The sequence below is a fragment of the Gadus morhua genome, chromosome 17, assembly GCF_902167405.1.
Source record: "Gadus morhua chromosome 17, gadMor3.0, whole genome shotgun sequence".
NCBI lineage: Eukaryota > Metazoa > Chordata > Actinopteri > Gadiformes > Gadidae > Gadus > Gadus morhua.
The window spans coordinates 13,650,649-13,668,558 of record NC_044064.1 but is presented as its reverse complement, the minus strand read 5'-3'; the positions used below and the strand labels follow the sequence as shown (position 1 = coordinate 13,668,558).

General features: G+C 45.9%; 2 protein-coding genes across 4 annotated transcripts in view; both read right to left on the bottom strand.

Moving 5' to 3' along the window:
• Positions 1 to 51: 51 nt before the first annotated feature.
• stk26 (serine/threonine protein kinase 26) lies at positions 52 to 15,503 on the bottom strand. 3 transcript variants are annotated; one of them, XM_030337523.1, is made up of 12 exons: positions 15,154 to 15,503; positions 9,722 to 9,790; positions 9,028 to 9,189; positions 8,374 to 8,430; positions 8,053 to 8,161; positions 4,973 to 5,130; positions 3,988 to 4,173; positions 2,880 to 3,022; positions 2,277 to 2,373; positions 2,104 to 2,166; positions 1,779 to 1,915; positions 52 to 1,666 (listed from the first exon to the last, which is right to left on the bottom strand). In XM_030337523.1, exons 1-12 carry the CDS (start codon positions 15,175 to 15,177, stop codon positions 1,651 to 1,653), a joined length of 1,221 nt encoding a protein of 406 aa, XP_030193383.1. In that variant the 5' UTR covers positions 15,178 to 15,503; the 3' UTR covers positions 52 to 1,650. The 3 variants fall into 3 exon arrangements, with proteins under 3 accessions (XP_030193383.1, XP_030193385.1, XP_030193384.1); XM_030337525.1 differs by lacking the exon at positions 15,154 to 15,503 and adding an exon at positions 9,889 to 9,911; XM_030337524.1 differs by lacking the exon at positions 52 to 1,666 and having other exon boundaries at positions 1,775 to 1,915.
• A 332-nt stretch (positions 15,504 to 15,835) lies between these two features.
• LOC115529067 (FERM domain-containing protein 7) overlaps positions 15,836 to 17,910 on the bottom strand; it is a 9,150-nt gene continuing 7,075 nt past the window's right edge. Inside the window, exons 11-12 of the mRNA XM_030337522.1 lie at positions 17,591 to 17,666; positions 15,836 to 17,405 (exon numbers count right to left, since the gene is read on the bottom strand). Of these exons, the coding sequence (XP_030193382.1) occupies positions 16,185 to 17,405; positions 17,591 to 17,666 (1,297 nt within the window). The 3' untranslated portion in view covers positions 15,836 to 16,184. The remainder of the gene's footprint in view (positions 17,406 to 17,590; positions 17,667 to 17,910) is intronic.

Here is a 17,910-nt window from a genome sequence, read left to right as displayed (position 1 = left end):
TAAATGACGACACAAAATAAAACTGAAAAATAGAATAAAAACAAAGTCGTATCAGAATCAAACTTAAATATTTATTCATAAAACTCTAAATACCCCTAAAAAAGTGTAAATTTCTCTAAAATATTACATGTTTCATTCAAGAATCCCTCCATACACACAAAAAGCATGTTTTCATCCCTTGGTGATATAGTTATATATAAAGAAGAACATATACAATAACTAGATCTATAGTGTCTTTGGTATAAAAACTAAAATCAACACAACATGAACCATCGATCAGAGAGGGATTAGAGGACTTAACCTGGTTTCGTTTCAGATATCTGTCTACTTTAGTACGACTACACTTTGGCCATTATTCCAAGAGGGGCCATTTTGGTTTCATCAACATGGCCACTAGGGGAAGGCCGATACACAGACCTGTTGACCAATGAGAATCCATGTACTGTCACCATGGTTTCAAACTGGCACTCTGTGGTTTAAAGTTTAAACTACCAGGTGAAGTCTTGTTGTGTTTATGAACGAGTGGAAATTGGGCAACCATCACATAGTATTATTATTATTATTATTATTATCATCATCATCATAACGCTCATTCAAACCTACTCCCTTTTGACAGTGCTTGAAAAAAAAAAAAAAAAAAGTTTGTTGAATTTTTACGATATGTCTGCACTTAATGCACATCTCTAAATTTTAATCCTACGGTGTTCTGCCCCTGACAAAGTACCTTTGAGCGAGAAACAAATGTGTAGCTCTGTAGCGCAAGTGTTTGACAACAGTTATAGGAGGTGTCTTATCCGGTGTAGTGGAGGACTCTGTTGGCACACACACACACACCAGCACGCACCATGTCAGCGCGCACACGCCGTATTCGGCACTTGGCCGTTGTTACCGTGGTCTTTGGGTAAATAAAAATAAAAACACACATCAGCAGTTTGGGGGGGGGGAGGGCATAACCATGACGTCGCAGAGTAATATTGGCATGAAGGACAAAACGTTTTTCAAGTGCTATCAAACGCACCATATAATGCACACGACCGGGGATTTTGGTGTTAATGCAAATAACAGTCGCTGTCATCCTTGCTCAAATGTTAAATGTATAAAAACAGTTAAATGTACCTAAATTAGCAATATCTGACCAGAAATCTCTCAATATGTCTAAAACGCCTTTTTTTCTCTCTAAACAGCGTAGGCAAGTCATGTTACACCAAGAGCTGCTCAGCGATTGGCCGAGCGTGAAACTGACGGTTGGCATGGCACGGTACACCTGGGGACGAGACATTTATTTACATAGAACCGCTAGGTGTTTATTCACCCTGCTACTGGTTTTAGAAACCCCAGATTGATGCTGACAGCAAACCATGAAAACATTAGAAATCAACACCAAACCTCTTCCAGTGGAGCCGAGTTGTAGGTAAGAAAACACAATCTTGTCCGCAGGGCAATTTGTGTAAAATACAAAATGTTGATTATCCGACAGCAGGGAGTGATATATATATACAGGATATATGGTGAATATATTACATAAAATATCTGTGTCTTCTCTTAGGAGGTATTGCACAGCAAAACTCCATTTCCCATGATCCAACAGGCGTTTCCAAGGCACCGTACAGAGACACTGTCTCTCTCCCCACATTTCTGTCCCTCCTTTTTTTAATTGGGGGAGAATCTGAGGGTTAGAAAGAAGTGAGAGAGGGGGCAAGTTAACGAAAGATAACGTAGTTCTTTATAAATCCGGTTTTATCTAACAGCAGACGGAGGGAAAATGTGTGAGGTTTTACTTCTGGTAGCGGGCGATGATGTGTGTGACCATCCTATCGGTGATGCCTGGGCACACATCCTCAGCCAATCGGATGTTGCGTTCCAGCTCCTCGACAGCCAATCGCTGGTCAGAATTATCCTTGTGCTGCTGCTTCAACTACAGAGGAGAGAGGGGTGTACCTGTGTTTATATCCCGCGTGTGTGTGTGTGTGTGTGTGTGTGTGTGTGTGTGTGTGTGTGTGTGTGTGTGTGTGTGTGTGTGTGTGTGTGTGTGTGTGTGTGTGTGTGTGTGTGTGTGTGTGTGTGTGTGTGTGTGTGTGTGTGTGTGTGTGTGTGTGTGTGTACCTCTGTGAAGACGGGGGAGATGACGGTGGTTAAACTGGTGGATTTAGGCAGCTGCTCAGGAGCCTGGAATAAAACACACAATAAAACACTGATTAACGACATTATGAGACATTATGAGATTATGTGAGTGTGTGTGGACTACAAGCACCAAAGAACACAAAGCGGGTACACACCGTTCCATTGAGCACCTTACGGCCTTCCGGTTTCTTCTTGCGCACCGTTGTGAACGACCATTCTGGAGACTGGCTGTTCTCCTTGTTACTGGACTCACTGTAATAAACAAACGCAGACAGAATATTATACACACACACACACATCACCTGATATACACACAAAAACATTCTGTGCTGTTCAAGTCGTCAACACACGTTACATTATAAACACTGCCATTGTGAGGACTGGCGGTCAACACACGTTACATTATAAACACTGACATTGTGAGGACTGGCGGTCAACACACGTTACATTATAAACACTGACATTGTGAGGACTGGCGGTCAACACACGTTACATTATAAACACTGACATTGTGAGGACTGGCGGTCAACACAGTACTCAATTCGACTCCAAACCTCTTCAGGTAATTATCCCCGAATTGGATCAACGGCGCGCAAAAATTCTGGACCTTTGACTGAAATGATCCAGCTTTTGCCTGATTTCTTTTCGCAAAAGGAGTCTATTTTCTCACATCACGTGTATGAAGCAGAACTGTCTTATAATAAGACAAAAGCGAGACCTTTATAACACTCATACAAAAAATACATGTAAAAACAAACCTGTCTGAGTCGTCCGAGCTGCTGTCGCTATGCCCCTCCTCTTTCCATCTCCGGTACCTGTCAATCAACTCGCTGAGGTAGGACGTCTTCTTGCACTGCTTCACAATGAACTTGTGTTTCAGTAGCTCTTTAGCTGTGGGTCTCTGGGGAGACATGCAGACAGAAAGACAGACAGATTCACTTGAATGAAGGAAAAGATAATCACACTTATGACAGACCTGTTTCGCTCGGACCATGAGCGAAACAGAGAGAGATTTTTAAGCTATGGGTGCATCAGTCAGACGAGAGCTGCAGTGTGACAGTTGGCCAGCAGGGGACATTAGAGAGGGGGCTAGCTGCGGCCGCGCCCCACCTGTAGTGTCTGTCGTGTTTCCTTTAGTGTCTGTCGTGTTTCCTGTAGTGTCTGTCGTGTTTCCTGTAGTGTTTCCTGTAGTGTCTGTCGTGTTTCCTGTAGTGTCTGTAGTGTTTCCTGTAGTGTCTGTCGTGTTTCCTGTAGTGTCTGTCGTGTTTCCTGTACTGTTTCCTGTAGTGTCTGTAGTGTTTCCTGTAGTGTCTGTAGTGTTTCCTGTAGTGTCTGTCGTGTTTCCTGTAGTGTTTCTTGTAGTGTTTGCAGTGTTTCCTGTAGTGTTTGCAGTGTTTCCTGTAGTGTCAGTAGTGTTTCCCTGTAGTGTCTGTAGTGTTTCCTGTAGTGTTTCCTGTAGTGTCTGTAGTGTTTACCTGTAGTGAGGTACCTGTACCGTGTTATCTGTGTGTCGGCAGTGTGTTGCCTGTTCTGTAATGCTGGCAGGCGTTTAAGATACAAACGTCTCAAATGTCCTCGCTTCCCCAGAACACTGGCTGCTTGGTGTGTAAATAAAACACTACTGTCTGCACACAATGTATGTGTGCGTAGACATGATTCACGTGTCGATTTAGACGTGTACCTTGTGTTTTCACTGATCATGTTTTGTGATACACACTCATGCAAATTCCATGAGCGTGCATGCATTTATAATTAATGTGTGTGTGTGTGTGTGTGTGTGTGTGTGTGTGTGTGTGTGTGTGTGTGTGTGTGTGTGTGTGTGTGTGTGTGTGTGTGTGTGTGTGTGTGTGTCTCTCTCTCTCTTACGAAGGCAGGGTCCTTGTTCAGACACGCCTCTGTGAACTCCTTGAAGCTCTTGGAGAAATCACCAATCAGGGTAGGGGGCGGGGACTTGGGGATGTGGAAGAGGACTCTCATTGGATGCATGTCCGAGTTGGGAGGCTCCCCCTTGGCTAGCTCTATCGCTGTTATTCCCAGGGACCATATGTCCGCCTAGAGGGAGGGAGGGGGAGAGAGAGGGAGACAAAGAGAGACAGGGAGGGAGAAAGAGAGAGAGAAAGAGATACGATGGAGAGAGAGATCATTGTTTATTTACATTTTTTATATTTTCCACGTTGGCATTGTTATTATTCATTGGTTTAATACGATAACTGCTTTGACAATGTACATGTTTATTTTCCATGCCAATAAAGCTCTTTTGAATGTATTGTTATTTCCTGAAAGTGTTTTTTATGTGTTGTTTATTAGAATATTGTTTAATGCTTTGGCACTAGAAAGATGTATCTTTCATATTCATAGAGTGATTTAAATTGAAAAAATGTAATTGAGACAGAGAGACAGAGAGACAGAGACAGAGACAGAGAGAGAGAGAGAGAGAGAGAGAGAGAGAGAGAGAGAGCACTCACAAACGCCGGGGAGAAAAGTCCAGTAAGAGACTCTTAATAGTGTGAAAGTCTAAAGTTCCCTGAAACGCACAGGTGGCTAATATGTAGCTAAGACTGGACCGCTAACCACATGCTACCACAACAAACTCTTCCAGCCACCGTATGTTACACACACACACACACACACACACACACACCCACACACACACACACACAGAGGGGACCGCCAGGGTTATATTACAACAGTACGTTGTGACTGGGTGACAGGGTTTGACTGGTCCCCTACTTCAATTACACACAGACAGGGACATGGTGTCAAATGCGTGTGCACGGGAGCCAAGGACAGTGAGCATTCACCGTGTGTACGTGGGCGCGCGCGTGCGTGCGTGCGTGCGTGTATGCGCTACCTTGGAGTCGTAGGCTGACTGCTGGATGACCTCTGGGGCCATCCAGAAGGGCGTCCCCACAAAGGTCTCCCTCTTGATCTGGGTGTCAGTCAGCTGACCCGCCACACCGAAGTCTGCGAGCTTCACCTGGCCCTGCTCCGACAGCAGCACGTTGGCCGCTGCACAAGCAGAGTGGTGGAGCGTTAGATGCTTCATACAGAGACGGAACACGTTCTGCCACTACCCACACATATATAAAACTTATCAGATGTTAGATACAGAGATTTTGCACGCTAGCCACCACACACACACACAGAGCTGTACCACGTTAGCCGCTTCAACGTAGATATAGCATGTTTGCCGCTACAACATAGCATAGGGGTAGCCTAGTAGTAGTACTATAACAGCTGACCTACTTAGTGTATAGATAGCCTACCGTTAGTGGCTAGCTCTATACTTAATATAAGATCTTATATTATTCTCCCTTCCAGGGTTCTTAAGGAACTTCTTCCCACGGTGGGGCCTGCAATCCTCTCGCTTATGAAGCTCTCGTTTTCAACAGGAATTGTTCCCTCCAATTTCAAGGCTGCGGTGATAAAACCGCTACTCAAAAAGCCTGGCCTAGATCCTGAATTAGTCAGGAACTATCGGCCTATATCGAATCTGCCCTTCCTGTCCAAGGTACAGGAAAGGATTGTAGCAAAGCAAATCGTTGATTATCTGACGACGAACAATCTCTTTGAACCTTTCCAGTCGGGGTTCAGGAATTTCCACTCAACTGAAACTGCTATCACAAGAGTTGTAAATGACATCCTTCTTGCTTTGGATAAAAATACAAGCTCAATGCTTGTGCTGCTGGACCTGAGTGCGTTCGACACGATCGACCACAGCGCTCTTCTTCATCGTCTTGAGCACTATGTTGGTTTCGGGGGTACGGCTCTTGGTTGGCTTGAATCGTACCTCACAGATAGAACCCAATTTGTGCTTCATGAGGGTTCATAATCAAAGCACTGCAAATTACGCTTTGGCGTACCACAAGGGTCGGTCCTTGGTCCATTACTTTTTGCAATCTACATGCTTCCCCTTGGCGACGTTATCCGCAGCTTCGGAATTAGTTTCCATTGCTACGCGGATGACACCCAGCTCTACATTCCTGTAGATTCCGGGGACTCTGCCCAGATTCAAATGGTTGAGTCCTGTCTGGCTGCTGTGAAGGGCTGGATGTCACAAAACTTCCTACAGCTTAACACTGGGAAGACAGAGCTGATAATTATCGGCTCGAAGCGGGACCGGAGAGAGTTTGATGATGTCTCTCTGTGGTTGGATGGCCTCGCCATCCCACAGAGTGCGTCCGTCAAAAATCTTGGTGTCTTGTTTGACCGTCAACTATGCTTTGACCAACATATAAGAAGTATAACTAGAATTGCCTTTTTCCATCTGAGAAACATTGCAAGAATCAGACAAATGTTATCTGCAGCGGATGCAGAGACACTGATTCATGTATTTGTTTCGTCAAGACTGGACTATTGCAATGCACTGTTCTCGGGATTACCGAACTCTACCACAAAAAGTCTACAGCTTGTACACAACACGGCAGCTAGACTGCTGACCAGAACGAGAAGGTTTGATCATATCACACCTATTCTCTCCTCTCTGCACTGGCTACCAATAACTTTCAGATCAGACTTTAAGGTGCTATTGCTAACCTATAAAGCCTTGCATGGATTATCTCCATCCTACTTGAAGGACCTGATCATTCCTTATAGTCTTTCTCGGTCCCTCCGGTCTTCAGGAGCTGGCCTTCTTTCATTGCCGAAGGTTAAAAAGAAATCGGCTGGACAGAGAGCGTTTGCCTATCGAGCCCCCTTCCTATGGAATAGGCTGCCATCAGCGATCAGGGAAGCTGACTCTGTGGAGCTGACTCTGTGGAGCTATTCAAAGGAAAGCTCAAAACGCACCTCTACAATCTTGCATTCGGAACATAGGAGTGTGAAAACGACAGATGCGAAGTGAAGACCACTCTGTTTGCTTGTGCTTTTCTTATTACAATATACTATCCCACTATGTACTTTTCCGTTCTAATTCACTATTCTGTCTGTTCTAGTGTGTTGCGGGTACTGGACTGGATGCCTGGACTCTCCTCATGGATAACCGGCCAGAACCCCATCACCATTTTAATATGATGTGCATGTATTTACCTGTGTGTCAATTGTGGCACCCATTGCACTCCTGACCTTCCCTGGAAGAAGGGATCCCCTACTATGCGTTTCTTCTCAAGATAGAACAAGAAAGAACAGCTGTCCTACAAAGTGTATGCATAGCCTAGCAGTAGCGGTTAGCACTTTGCTTAGCATAAGTGCTTATCTACATAGTGTATCAATAGCGTAGGAGTAGAGGTTTGCTCTATGCTTAGCATAACAGCTTATCTACAAAGTGTATGCATAACCTAGCAGTCGAGGTTAGCTCTATGCTAAGTAAAACCGCTTATCTACATAGTGGCCGTTTCCCAATGTGAAGGAAGCACGCTCAACGGCTGCCCTTTTAAGGACGCTACGTCGTAGAACGCAGAAGAGCACTGTTCCAATGTTGAGAACACCCAACAATTTTGCGTCCTTCATTTTTGAGAATTCCGAGACTTTTCAAGGATGCATCGATGGATCCTCAACGAGCCAAAATACCCACAATCCTTTGCGTTCACACGCTGCGCGTGATATTTAAAATTGCCTATAAAAAGCAATACACATGGCTTTACACAATTGAAGTTATTTGAACGTTTTCAAAAATATTGCATATTATATTATAGATTAATCATGTAAATGCAAAAAATTTACCTGTGCGATTTCTTTCAAAAGTTTTTGGAACGTAATGATAGGCTATATTTTGCATGGATTGATTTGTTTTAATATGCAAGTAGGTGGTGTTAAAACAAACTACTGTCGCCAATAACAATTTCAACAATTAAAATATTTAACACAGCAATGTAATAAAGCGGAAGCAGAAGCGCTTCCACACTAGCGAGTCGTTCCAAACTCTGAACGCTACAAACGCTAGGCAGCACTCTAGCCCCATGATCTAACAGTAGCGGTTAGCTCTATGCCGACCTTTGATGTCTCTGTGGATCTTCTTTTCACTGTGCAGGTAGTCCAGCCCCTTCAGGATCTCCTTCAGCATGGTCGCAATCTGGGCCTCCTCGAACGCACCTGCTCGTAGCTACACACACGCACACAAAACTTTATTACATGTTATTGGTTTCAGGGCTTTAAATTTGTTTGATTATTCTTTAATCTGTTCTCAATCACTGAGATTGTCAATAACAACGGTCATTACACTGTTCATAATCCATTGGACTACCTTAACACCGGCCCACGTTAATGATTCATTGTCTTATCTCGACGTGACTCACATTGAGGACGGGAACTCACCAGGTCTAGTGCTGATCCGCCACCCAAATACTCCATAATGATCCATAATTTACTGCCCTGGGGGAGAGAGACAGACAGAGTGAGAGACGGATGGAGGTAAATAAAGAGAAGAGAATATATTAAAAAAAAAAATAGTTTACAGTACATAGACATATCTTTCAGCTTTATTTTAATTTAACCAATTGTTGTATCCTTTTATAAGTTAATGAATGTCCTGTGCGTTCGGCTGTGACAACCACATGTAATGAATAAAGTATCTTCTCATTTTTGTCTGTCGGACGCAAAAAATGTGTGTCTGTACTTCAACTTTTAACTAAAAGTTGTTCTCCTCCTCCTCAGAGTTGAATTAATAATGACGGACACTCGCTGTCTCAGAGAGACCACGAAACCATCCTGAAAGGCTCATGGATCTATTAACGGCTCGACTAATAAAGCTGGCAGATTTCTTCCAATGTTGACCAACTGGCTCCCCAAAAAATAAAATAAAAAATGGGATCATAGGCCAAACAAGGTTCGGAACCCAAGTTAACACACACACACACACACACACACACACACACACACACACACACACACACACACACACACACACACACACACACACACACACACACACACACACACACACACACACACACACACACACACACACACCTTGAGGTAGGAGCCGTAGTACTTGGTGATGTAGGGACTATCACACTGGCTAAGGACCGTGATCTCCTGCTGGATGTCCTCTATCTCGTCCTCAGCCTCCTCCAGGTCTATGGTCTTAATGGCCAATACACTCTGAGTCCTCTTGTCTATCCCCTTAAACACCTGGAGGGGGGGGGGGTGAGTTGAATAGAGGAGAAGGACGGGAGAGAGTTAAGGTGAGGAATGAAGAAGAAACCGAAAAGAGTGTGAAGAGGAGAATACAAGGCTTTATGTTGATATCCTGGTCAAAGATCAGTTTATATTCATAGTTCAGGCACCCCCGTTTAAAACTACAATTCTGGCCACCATGACACGCAGACAACTTTATCCAACCATGGTAGAGAGACTTGAGAGGGCATGTTAAAGTCCTGCCATGATATTGTGTACCAAGCCAGTGGGGTAGTGAGTCCAGCAGGGCACAGTCACTACTCCTCCATCAAGCCTAGCCATCAAGGTTTCTTCTGCATATTACAACCCTCTAACACACTATCATCATCATTATTAATAATTCATTAAAGAACATCACTGGTTGGTCACTGGACTGGTTGTAGAGCTACGGCTAAGGTCTAGCATAACCCCCTAGGGTTAGGGGGGGATAGAGAAGGTACTGGGGCAGGGCATACAACATGTGAGTAAAGTAGGAGGAGATGCAGACCTCGCCGAATGATCCCTTGCCGATCCGGTCCAACTTGGTGAAGAGTTCCTCTGGGTCCACATGAGAGCTCTGGAGGAGGGAGAAGAAAAGCATTGAAATACATTTCCACTTTGATAAACAAAATACACAACTATTGCATTCCTATGACCACCAGCTAACAAACTCACTCCAACGGGTGACCGTTGAAGATAACAGGAACTTGATGCACAGCTTGCCAACACACACACACACACACACACACACACACACACACACACACACACACACACACACACACACACACACACACACACACACACACACACACACACACACACACACACACACACAGGAGAGTGTGTTGTAATCTACTACCACGTGTACACAAACAAGAACTAGTTGTTTCTGCACCACAGCACAGAGTCTATATGATGCACAGTGCCATTTGAAAAGCACAGACAAGAGATTTTCAAATGATACTTGAACAGATTAAAATTGTTAATGTAAAACGTCTTTGGGTATATTGGTTTCTACAGAAATCCAAAGTATTATTATTATGATCTTTCAATTTATTATCAACTTTTTAAAATTGTATGCATGACCAATATTGAGGCTTGATCCGACACGTGTTGCTGTCAGACCTCAAGGAAAGCATACCTTGGGAGTACCTTCACCTCACCTATAGACGACAACGGTCCACATCCCAAACCCATACAACCTACACTACGCGGCTCCCCCCACCATGAAGCAGGACCCCGCTAGACGTACTGCTGCGAGACGAGTAACTGGGGTCTTTGTGGTCGCTCCTCACTAATAAGCACGCAGTTTCCTACTGTTGACCTGTGCCCCCAGGGTTATTTTGGGGCTAGACAACGAGACAGAGCCAGTACTTTACTCCGAAGCTTTCATGTGTGAGAGTCCACACTAAGACAACACCGAGCTTTACTGTGATGGCTCAGTTCAGAGTCGTTTATTCTGGGATGACTTTATACACGAGTGTTGCGCCGCCCCCACAAACACAAAGTATTACATTAGTGTGTTTCACACACTATCAAGAGTGCAATGTCGGGACTTGTGTTGGGGATGTTACTCCAAGCACCAGATTCCCGTGTTTATCTACCATAAGAAATTGAACACACACACACACACACACACACACACAGACACACACAAAGACACAAAAAAAATGTTTCAGAGCCAGTTTGGTTTTAGAACAGGAAACCGTTTCTGGTGTCATTACTTCAACAGCACCCATTATTATGCAAGACACACAAACACACAAACGCCCCACCCTGTCAGTAAATACAGTGGTTGGTTTCTAAAGATACTTCTGTCATGGCTGAGAAAGCGAGAGCGAAAAAGACAGAGGTAGCGTGAGAGAGCAAGAGAGCTAATCCCTCATTCTCTCTGAGAGAAAAAAAAAAAGGTTAAACCACAGTATGGAGAAAGTATGAGACCTATAAATAGTTGTGTTTGACTTTATTTTCCACCAATAAGGAAGTAGCTAACCCAGCAGCGCATACTATCCGCAATGATGTCATACGGGTCACACCCAATTCTCTCTCTCTCTCTCTCTCTCTCTCTCTCTCTCTCTCTCTCTCTCTCTCTCTCTCTCTCTCTCTCTCTCTCTCTCTCTCTCTCTCTCTCTCTCTCTCTCTCTCTCTCTCTCTCTCTCTCTCTCTCTCTCTCTCTCTCTCTCTCTCTCTCTCTCTCTCTCTCTCTCTCTCTCTCTCTCTCTCTCTCTCTCTCTCTCTCCTAAGGCAAACTTTCAGCCAGCAGACATACAGACAGGTGGTTCATCATGTTTTGCTGGGTTAATGTTTAGATCACCCATGCCATTCCAGGAAGTCCAGCTCAGCTAAAAGTTAGACCCATTTACCGTATGTACTCCACTCAGTATTACAATTACACATGGTATTACCTATTCATTTTTAAATGTCAAAGCTTTTAATTGTTTTTACGTGTTTTCTAAAATATTCAGCAACAATATTTAACCAGTTTGCCATTTAACCAGTTGGTTAAATGGTCTGCTGACATTACCAGCAGGTCATTGGATCGGTACCTGATATAATCAGTATGTTGTTGGGTATATCCAACACATAACTAGTATATTTTGATATGGGGTCTGTACCCAACATAACCAGTATGTCATTGGGTCTGTACCCAGCCTAACCAGTATGTCATGGGGTCTGTACCCAACATAACCAGTATTTCAGGGGTCTGTACCAAACATAACCAGTATGCCTTGGGGTCTGTACCAAACATAATCAGTATGCCTTGGGGTCTGTACCAAACATAATCAGTATGACATATGGTTTTATATTATACGTGTCTGGAGACATAACCAAACATGGTAAAGAACAAATGACAGATAAGATCAGGATATACTGTTCCGCAAGGAGCCACATGCGGCCAATTAAACACACACACAAACACACACATAATACATGAACAACCCACATGCACACCTCAGCAATAAAGAGCATGAGCATGATAGCAAGCTGACAGTAGGTCAAGATAGGAGAGAGAGAAGCTTTTGAACTCAAAACATACAGAGAGAATGTTTGCGTGTGCGTGTGTGGAGCAGAGAGAGCCGTGACAAGTTGTTTTCAATAGGAAGTGCCCCCACATGGGAACTGTGTGTGTGAGAAAGGTCAAAGGTTAAAGGTCACAGCTGTAGGAGGAGGAAGCCCCCAGCCTACTGCCCTTTTCTCTTAATGGCTGTGTCCTATTGGCCAGAACACTGGTCAGGTTTGGTTTGGATTCTGATCGGACCAATGAGACGCGATCCCAATCAAGGAAACCACGTGGAGGGAAAGTGGACCCTATTTGAACCCTGTTATATCAATCACCATTAAGGTCAAGGTACTACATCATAATAAAAGTAATGTCATTAAGCCTAATTTAATTAATAGTCAAATAATACAGTAGTAGTAGTACCAGTGCCTTCTTACCCAGCATGTCTGGCCCTTGTGGGAATCCATCCCCTGACTCTACAGTGTTGGTGCCTTGCTCAACCTACGGAGATACACAGGGAGTAGAACCTCTAACCCTGCGGTGTCAGTGCCTTGCCCTGCCTTGCCCTGCCTCATCAACCTACAGGTCCACGGCAGCCCCGTGTCGTTAGGGAACATTTGAATATGGCCGCTGTGTAACCATGATAGGGGCATTTGCATGTTTAGTGATCATCTCAGCACACTCTAATTCATTGATTAGCATGCGTCGGGTTGTGCGTCAGCCCCTAGAATCCGTACATCCGTCAACGTCACCATGGAGACCCTTTGGTTTCCCTGGCCACCGACTCTGAAAAGGGCCTTCTTATGACCCCATGAGGCCTGAGGCCTCGCGCCCTGACCCCGTGACGCCCTCCTCCCAGGGAGGTTGATGAGTGACTGGACAGAAGAACCACCACTGAGGTCTCACAGAGGGCCCACTTCAGGGCACTGAGGCTCATGCTGTAGGCAGTATGCCGTCGGTTTATATTTGACTATAGAATCTATTAGGGAGTGAGATATTGGTCGGACGGGTGAGCCTTCTACGTACAAAGTTTAAAAACCAATGGTTTAGCTATGGCATCTTAATACAGGACAGAGCTAAACTAGCATGCTAGCTAGCCCAATAGCATATCCATACAGGAGAGTATTGAACTAGCAGGCTAGCTAGCCCAATAGCATATCAACACAGCAGAGTCCTAAACTAGCATGCTATCTAGCCCAATAGAAGATCAATACAGAAGAGTATTGAACTAGCAGGCTAGCTAGCCCAATAGCATATCAACACAGCAGAGTACAAAATTAGCAGACTAGCTAGCCCAATAGCATATTAATATAGCATAGAAATAAACTAGCATGCTAGCTATCACAATAGAATATCAACACATTATTAAACTAGCAGGTTAGCAAGTGCTATAGTATCTCATCTCCCACAATTCCAGTGGGAAACCACTGCACAAAGCTATCAGGCTACCTAGTTCCATGCTATGCTGGAGTCAAACTACACCCCGAGAGTACACACATTATGCAAGCACGCGGGCACGATTACAAAGTCACCACACAAACCACTCACCACATATAAGTGATACCCCACCCAGCCGTCAGACACACACACACACACACACACACACACACACACACACACACACACACACACACACACACACACACACACACACACACACACACACACACACACACACACACACACACACACACAAACCATCAGCCACACATGGCATTAAACCAGCTAAGCCCATTAGCCCACCAAGTTATACCAGAACTGTCTGCTAGCCAATGACTGGACAATGTTGCCACCCCTCTGCCCTGAAAACCAGCTCATGATGGGCCCACACACATCACATCAGTCAAGTAGGTTGACTACTTCTCTGTGATTTTTCTTGTATGACGTCACACGTGAGAGGACTGCCCTGTCATGACATCAAAAGTCAAAGGACTGCTCTGTTGTGACATCGGAGGTGAAAGGAACTTTGCTACGGTGTCACAGGTCTCCGAGATGTCTTCAGGCCAATATATTTTTAATACAAATAAAACCTGTCCAGCAACATCTACGGATTTCTTGATTCAAAGTTTATCATTTAAAAGTAATGGATAAGAGGGGAGTGTGAGTGAGCAAAAGGGCGAGAGAGACTGTGTGACCACACCTAGAGAGGTATAGCATAAAGGTACTCCCTGTTGACATCTGTCAGACGGCAGGTGAGATACCAGCTCAGACTCCTGTGATGCAGTCAGAACAAATGACATCATCAGGTGGCCAGTTTAGGTATGCGGTATACGTAGTGGCTAGTTTTAAACTAACTAGGTATTAGATTAGAGATAGTAAGTTTAGGTGTTAGGGAGGAGATGATTGAAGTAAGGTTTTGTGGTGAAGGATAAAGAGTAAAGCAATGCATTCAATTTCACGGCCAAACTCCTACTTTGTAATAAGGTACATCAGTTTAAAATATAGAAACTCACAACAAACGATAAAGAAACACATTTTATAGATGGTATCATTCACCCCATACCAGTTTAGCTTCAAGGCGACCACAGAGAGCCTCTGTTTTGTAAGGTGCTCTTGTGTGACGTCACAACAACGACTTCCGCCCCGCCCACCGGGGAGAAACAAAGCAGCACAGCGGGCGCTCCCGTCAGCAGCCCTGTATGTGTGTGCGTGCGCGCGCGCGCTTGTTGGGAGACACACCTGTAGGCCTGTTGCTGTTCACAGCTAGGTGTGTTCCCGACTCGCTATCCAACCAAACCGCGATCCAACTCTTACAATGCTAGCTCTGTGTGAGGTAAACGAGTAACTATAAAACCCCCCAAAAATGTTTCATTAGCACCGAGTCCTCTTCACGTCCGCATTAGTATGAGTATTTGTACACATCGAGGGTTAGTTTGTGGTGCTTCGTAAGGTGGTAGACTGGCGTCAGAGTCGCTGTCGTTCCACCTTTAACTTACCTGTATACCAGGAACTTCCATCATTGTTACTTCGATGTTAGCTCCTACACTCGCGTCAGAAAACCCGCTGCGGTCAGCCGGTTTACCCCCGTCCTGTCCTCTCCTCGGTCCTCCCGGCTCCACACCGACAATAAGCTTCGGTAGAACGGAGTGAAAGAGAAGAACCCGCTCTTTAACAATGGAAAAACTAGAAGTACGCACACGTCTACCAGTCCGCTGCAGAGAAAAAAGTGTTGCTGCTTGGGAAAGACTAGTGACGAGGAGGTCGCTGCCCACTTCAGGGAGGAGCGAGAGAGCAAGTCGGGAGGTAGAGAGCGTTTGAGAGGAAACGCAACCAGCAACTCTTCGAGCACCAGTTTTGGATAGGGCGCCACCGTGCGACATAATTCCGTGGGTCTATACGAATTCTATTTAATATTTTCAGTCTACTAATATAAATACACATTATATACACACAAATGGGATGGGGACAACAGACTCAAAACAAGGTCATACAAATTGGATAATTTACGATGTCGACATTAATATAAAAACAGTAAGTCTCAGTAAATTTGATTTAATTCGTGTATGATGTCAAACACAAAAATCTAACCTAAGGAAATGATGCTGCTGGCCACAAATGACATCAAACATATAAGCAATTACTATGATGAGGAAACAGTGAAAAACGAAGTCAAATCAACACAATTTACATTCTTTTTATTTTTAGATTTGTATTATTTATACACATGAAATAGTAATTCATATCATCACACTCAAAACAAAGGACATCCTTAATCCAATCATGCCAATCTTTGCACTGCGATTACCGATTTTATTTGTGGGCGTAGTATTTGTATGTACCTCTACCGTCCCCTTGTGGCCATCACATGATGCCGCTTTTCTAAGTTCTAATTGCACATTCGTGCCCCATCGACAGCTAAATCACAGTAAAAAATAATACAAATTAGTGTTTTTAACCGAGTCTCTGGGGTCGAGTCTCTTGTTCCTGATAGGTTCACAAGCTCCCATAAGATCCATCCTCCTCCACACTAGAGAGTCACCTCAGTCACTTCCCCCACTTTCACACTCTTTCTCTCCTCCTTCTCAACTTCTCCACTCCTTCCTTTCCTCCCACCTCCTCTCCTCTTCTCCCTTGCTTCCTCTTCCTCCTCCCCCTCCCCTTCCTCCTCCTCCTCGTCCAGCTGGAGGCTCCCAGAGGAGAACCTCATGCGGGCGACCCCCCTGGGCGGGGCCCCCGTCCCTGGTAGGGGGGGTGGGCAGTAGTAGGGGTAGAAGACCTCCGGGTCTGAGTCGCTGTAGCCCGCGGCGACGCCCCCCACCATGCAGAGGGAGGCGGGGCGTTGGGGCAAGGGGGAGGAGCTTAGCGGCAGGTAGGTGGGTCTGGAGGGGCGTGTCAGGTGGGGGTAGTACCCCAGCGGGCGGAACTCGGAGGCGGGGTCGAAGGCGGGGTTTGTGCTGCGTGACATATGGAACTTGACGTCGGGCTGGCTGGCCACTCGCCGCGGCAACCCGGGCAGGAAGTTGCAGTCGTCGCTGTAATGTCCCGCCTCTGTGCGGCCAATGTCCAATAGCCTGCCCCCGCTACCTGACGGCGGGTACATCCTGGCCAATCCGAAGCCTCCGAGGCCTCCGGAGCCTCCCGGGGGCCGTTGGCAGCGGCGGGCGGGCGAGAGGGATCCGGAGTCATGGCCCAGAGGATAGAAGGAAGGGCGGGGCATTGCCTTGTAGTCCCGCCCCCTCATGCGCGGCTGGGAGAAGCGCTCCAACGAGGAGACGGCGTCCTGGTCCGACAGGTAGCGGGCGTGTCCGGACATGTAGGGGGCGTGGCTAGAGAGATACGGGAAGGAGGGGAGCACCGGGTGGTACTGGAGGGCGGGGCTGTTGGGGTAGAGGAGGACCAGCTGCTGGGGCCCGTCGGCATAGGGGAGAGGGTTGGGGCGTCGCCGGGAGCGGTTGCCATAGATACCGGCCAGCCTCTGAGCCTGGCGCTCGCCCCCCCTCCCCTCCTCCGACCCCGAGGTGGAGGCGGACCTCCGCTTAGGAGGGAGACCTGATAGGTGGAAACTGGGGGAGAGGGGGGTGAAATGGGAGAAGGGGCGGGGCCTGTGGGTGACCTCCATGGCTGATTGGCTGCGCTTGGCACCACCGTCCAGCCGACCTGAGTCGTCTAGTCTCTGATTGGACGGATGAAGCCGGTCCTGACTGCGAAGTGCAGCAGTCCGACTGCAATGAGGGAATGAGTCATACAGCTAGAATAACACACACACACACACACACACAAACACACACACACACATCATTAAAAAAAAAGCGAACAATAAGATTAAGCTGCTCGTCAGTGGAAAAAGTGTGTGTGTGTGGTTGCGTATGTGTGCGTGCATGCATGTGTGTGTTCGTGAATGCATGCATGTGTGGGTGCTTGCGTAGGAGTCACCTGTTTGGAGACATCAGTCAGGAGGTCAGGGGAGGAGCGACACTGTCTGGGGTCACAGTCAGACTGACAGTATATCCTGAGAGAGAGAGAGAGAGAGAGAGAGAGAGAGAGAGAGAGAGAGAGAGAGAGAGAGAGAGAGAGGGAGAGAGATTATACCATCAGGTGTGGTATAATAAAAGCCATTACAAGCCGTTTTGATAATCTGCGTATCCTGCGACACCTAGATGTGCGCAGGATAGATCAGTCTACCAGCCTACCCAGTGGACTGTAACAAATGTTGCTCATCCACCCAGCACATCTAGGTGGACACGCCCACTAGT

Coding starts and splice junctions, on each gene's coding strand:
- stk26 (XM_030337523.1), bottom strand. CDS start 15,177: ATGATGGAAGTTCCTGGTATACAG. Junction 2,167..2,276: donor GTAAGGTGCTCAATGGAACG/GTGTGTACCCGC, acceptor GTTTTATTCCAG/GCTCCTGAGCAGCTGCCTAA. Junction 1,916..2,103: donor TCTCCCCCGTCTTCACAGAG/GTACACACACAC, acceptor TCTCCTCTGTAG/TTGAAGCAGCAGCACAAGGA.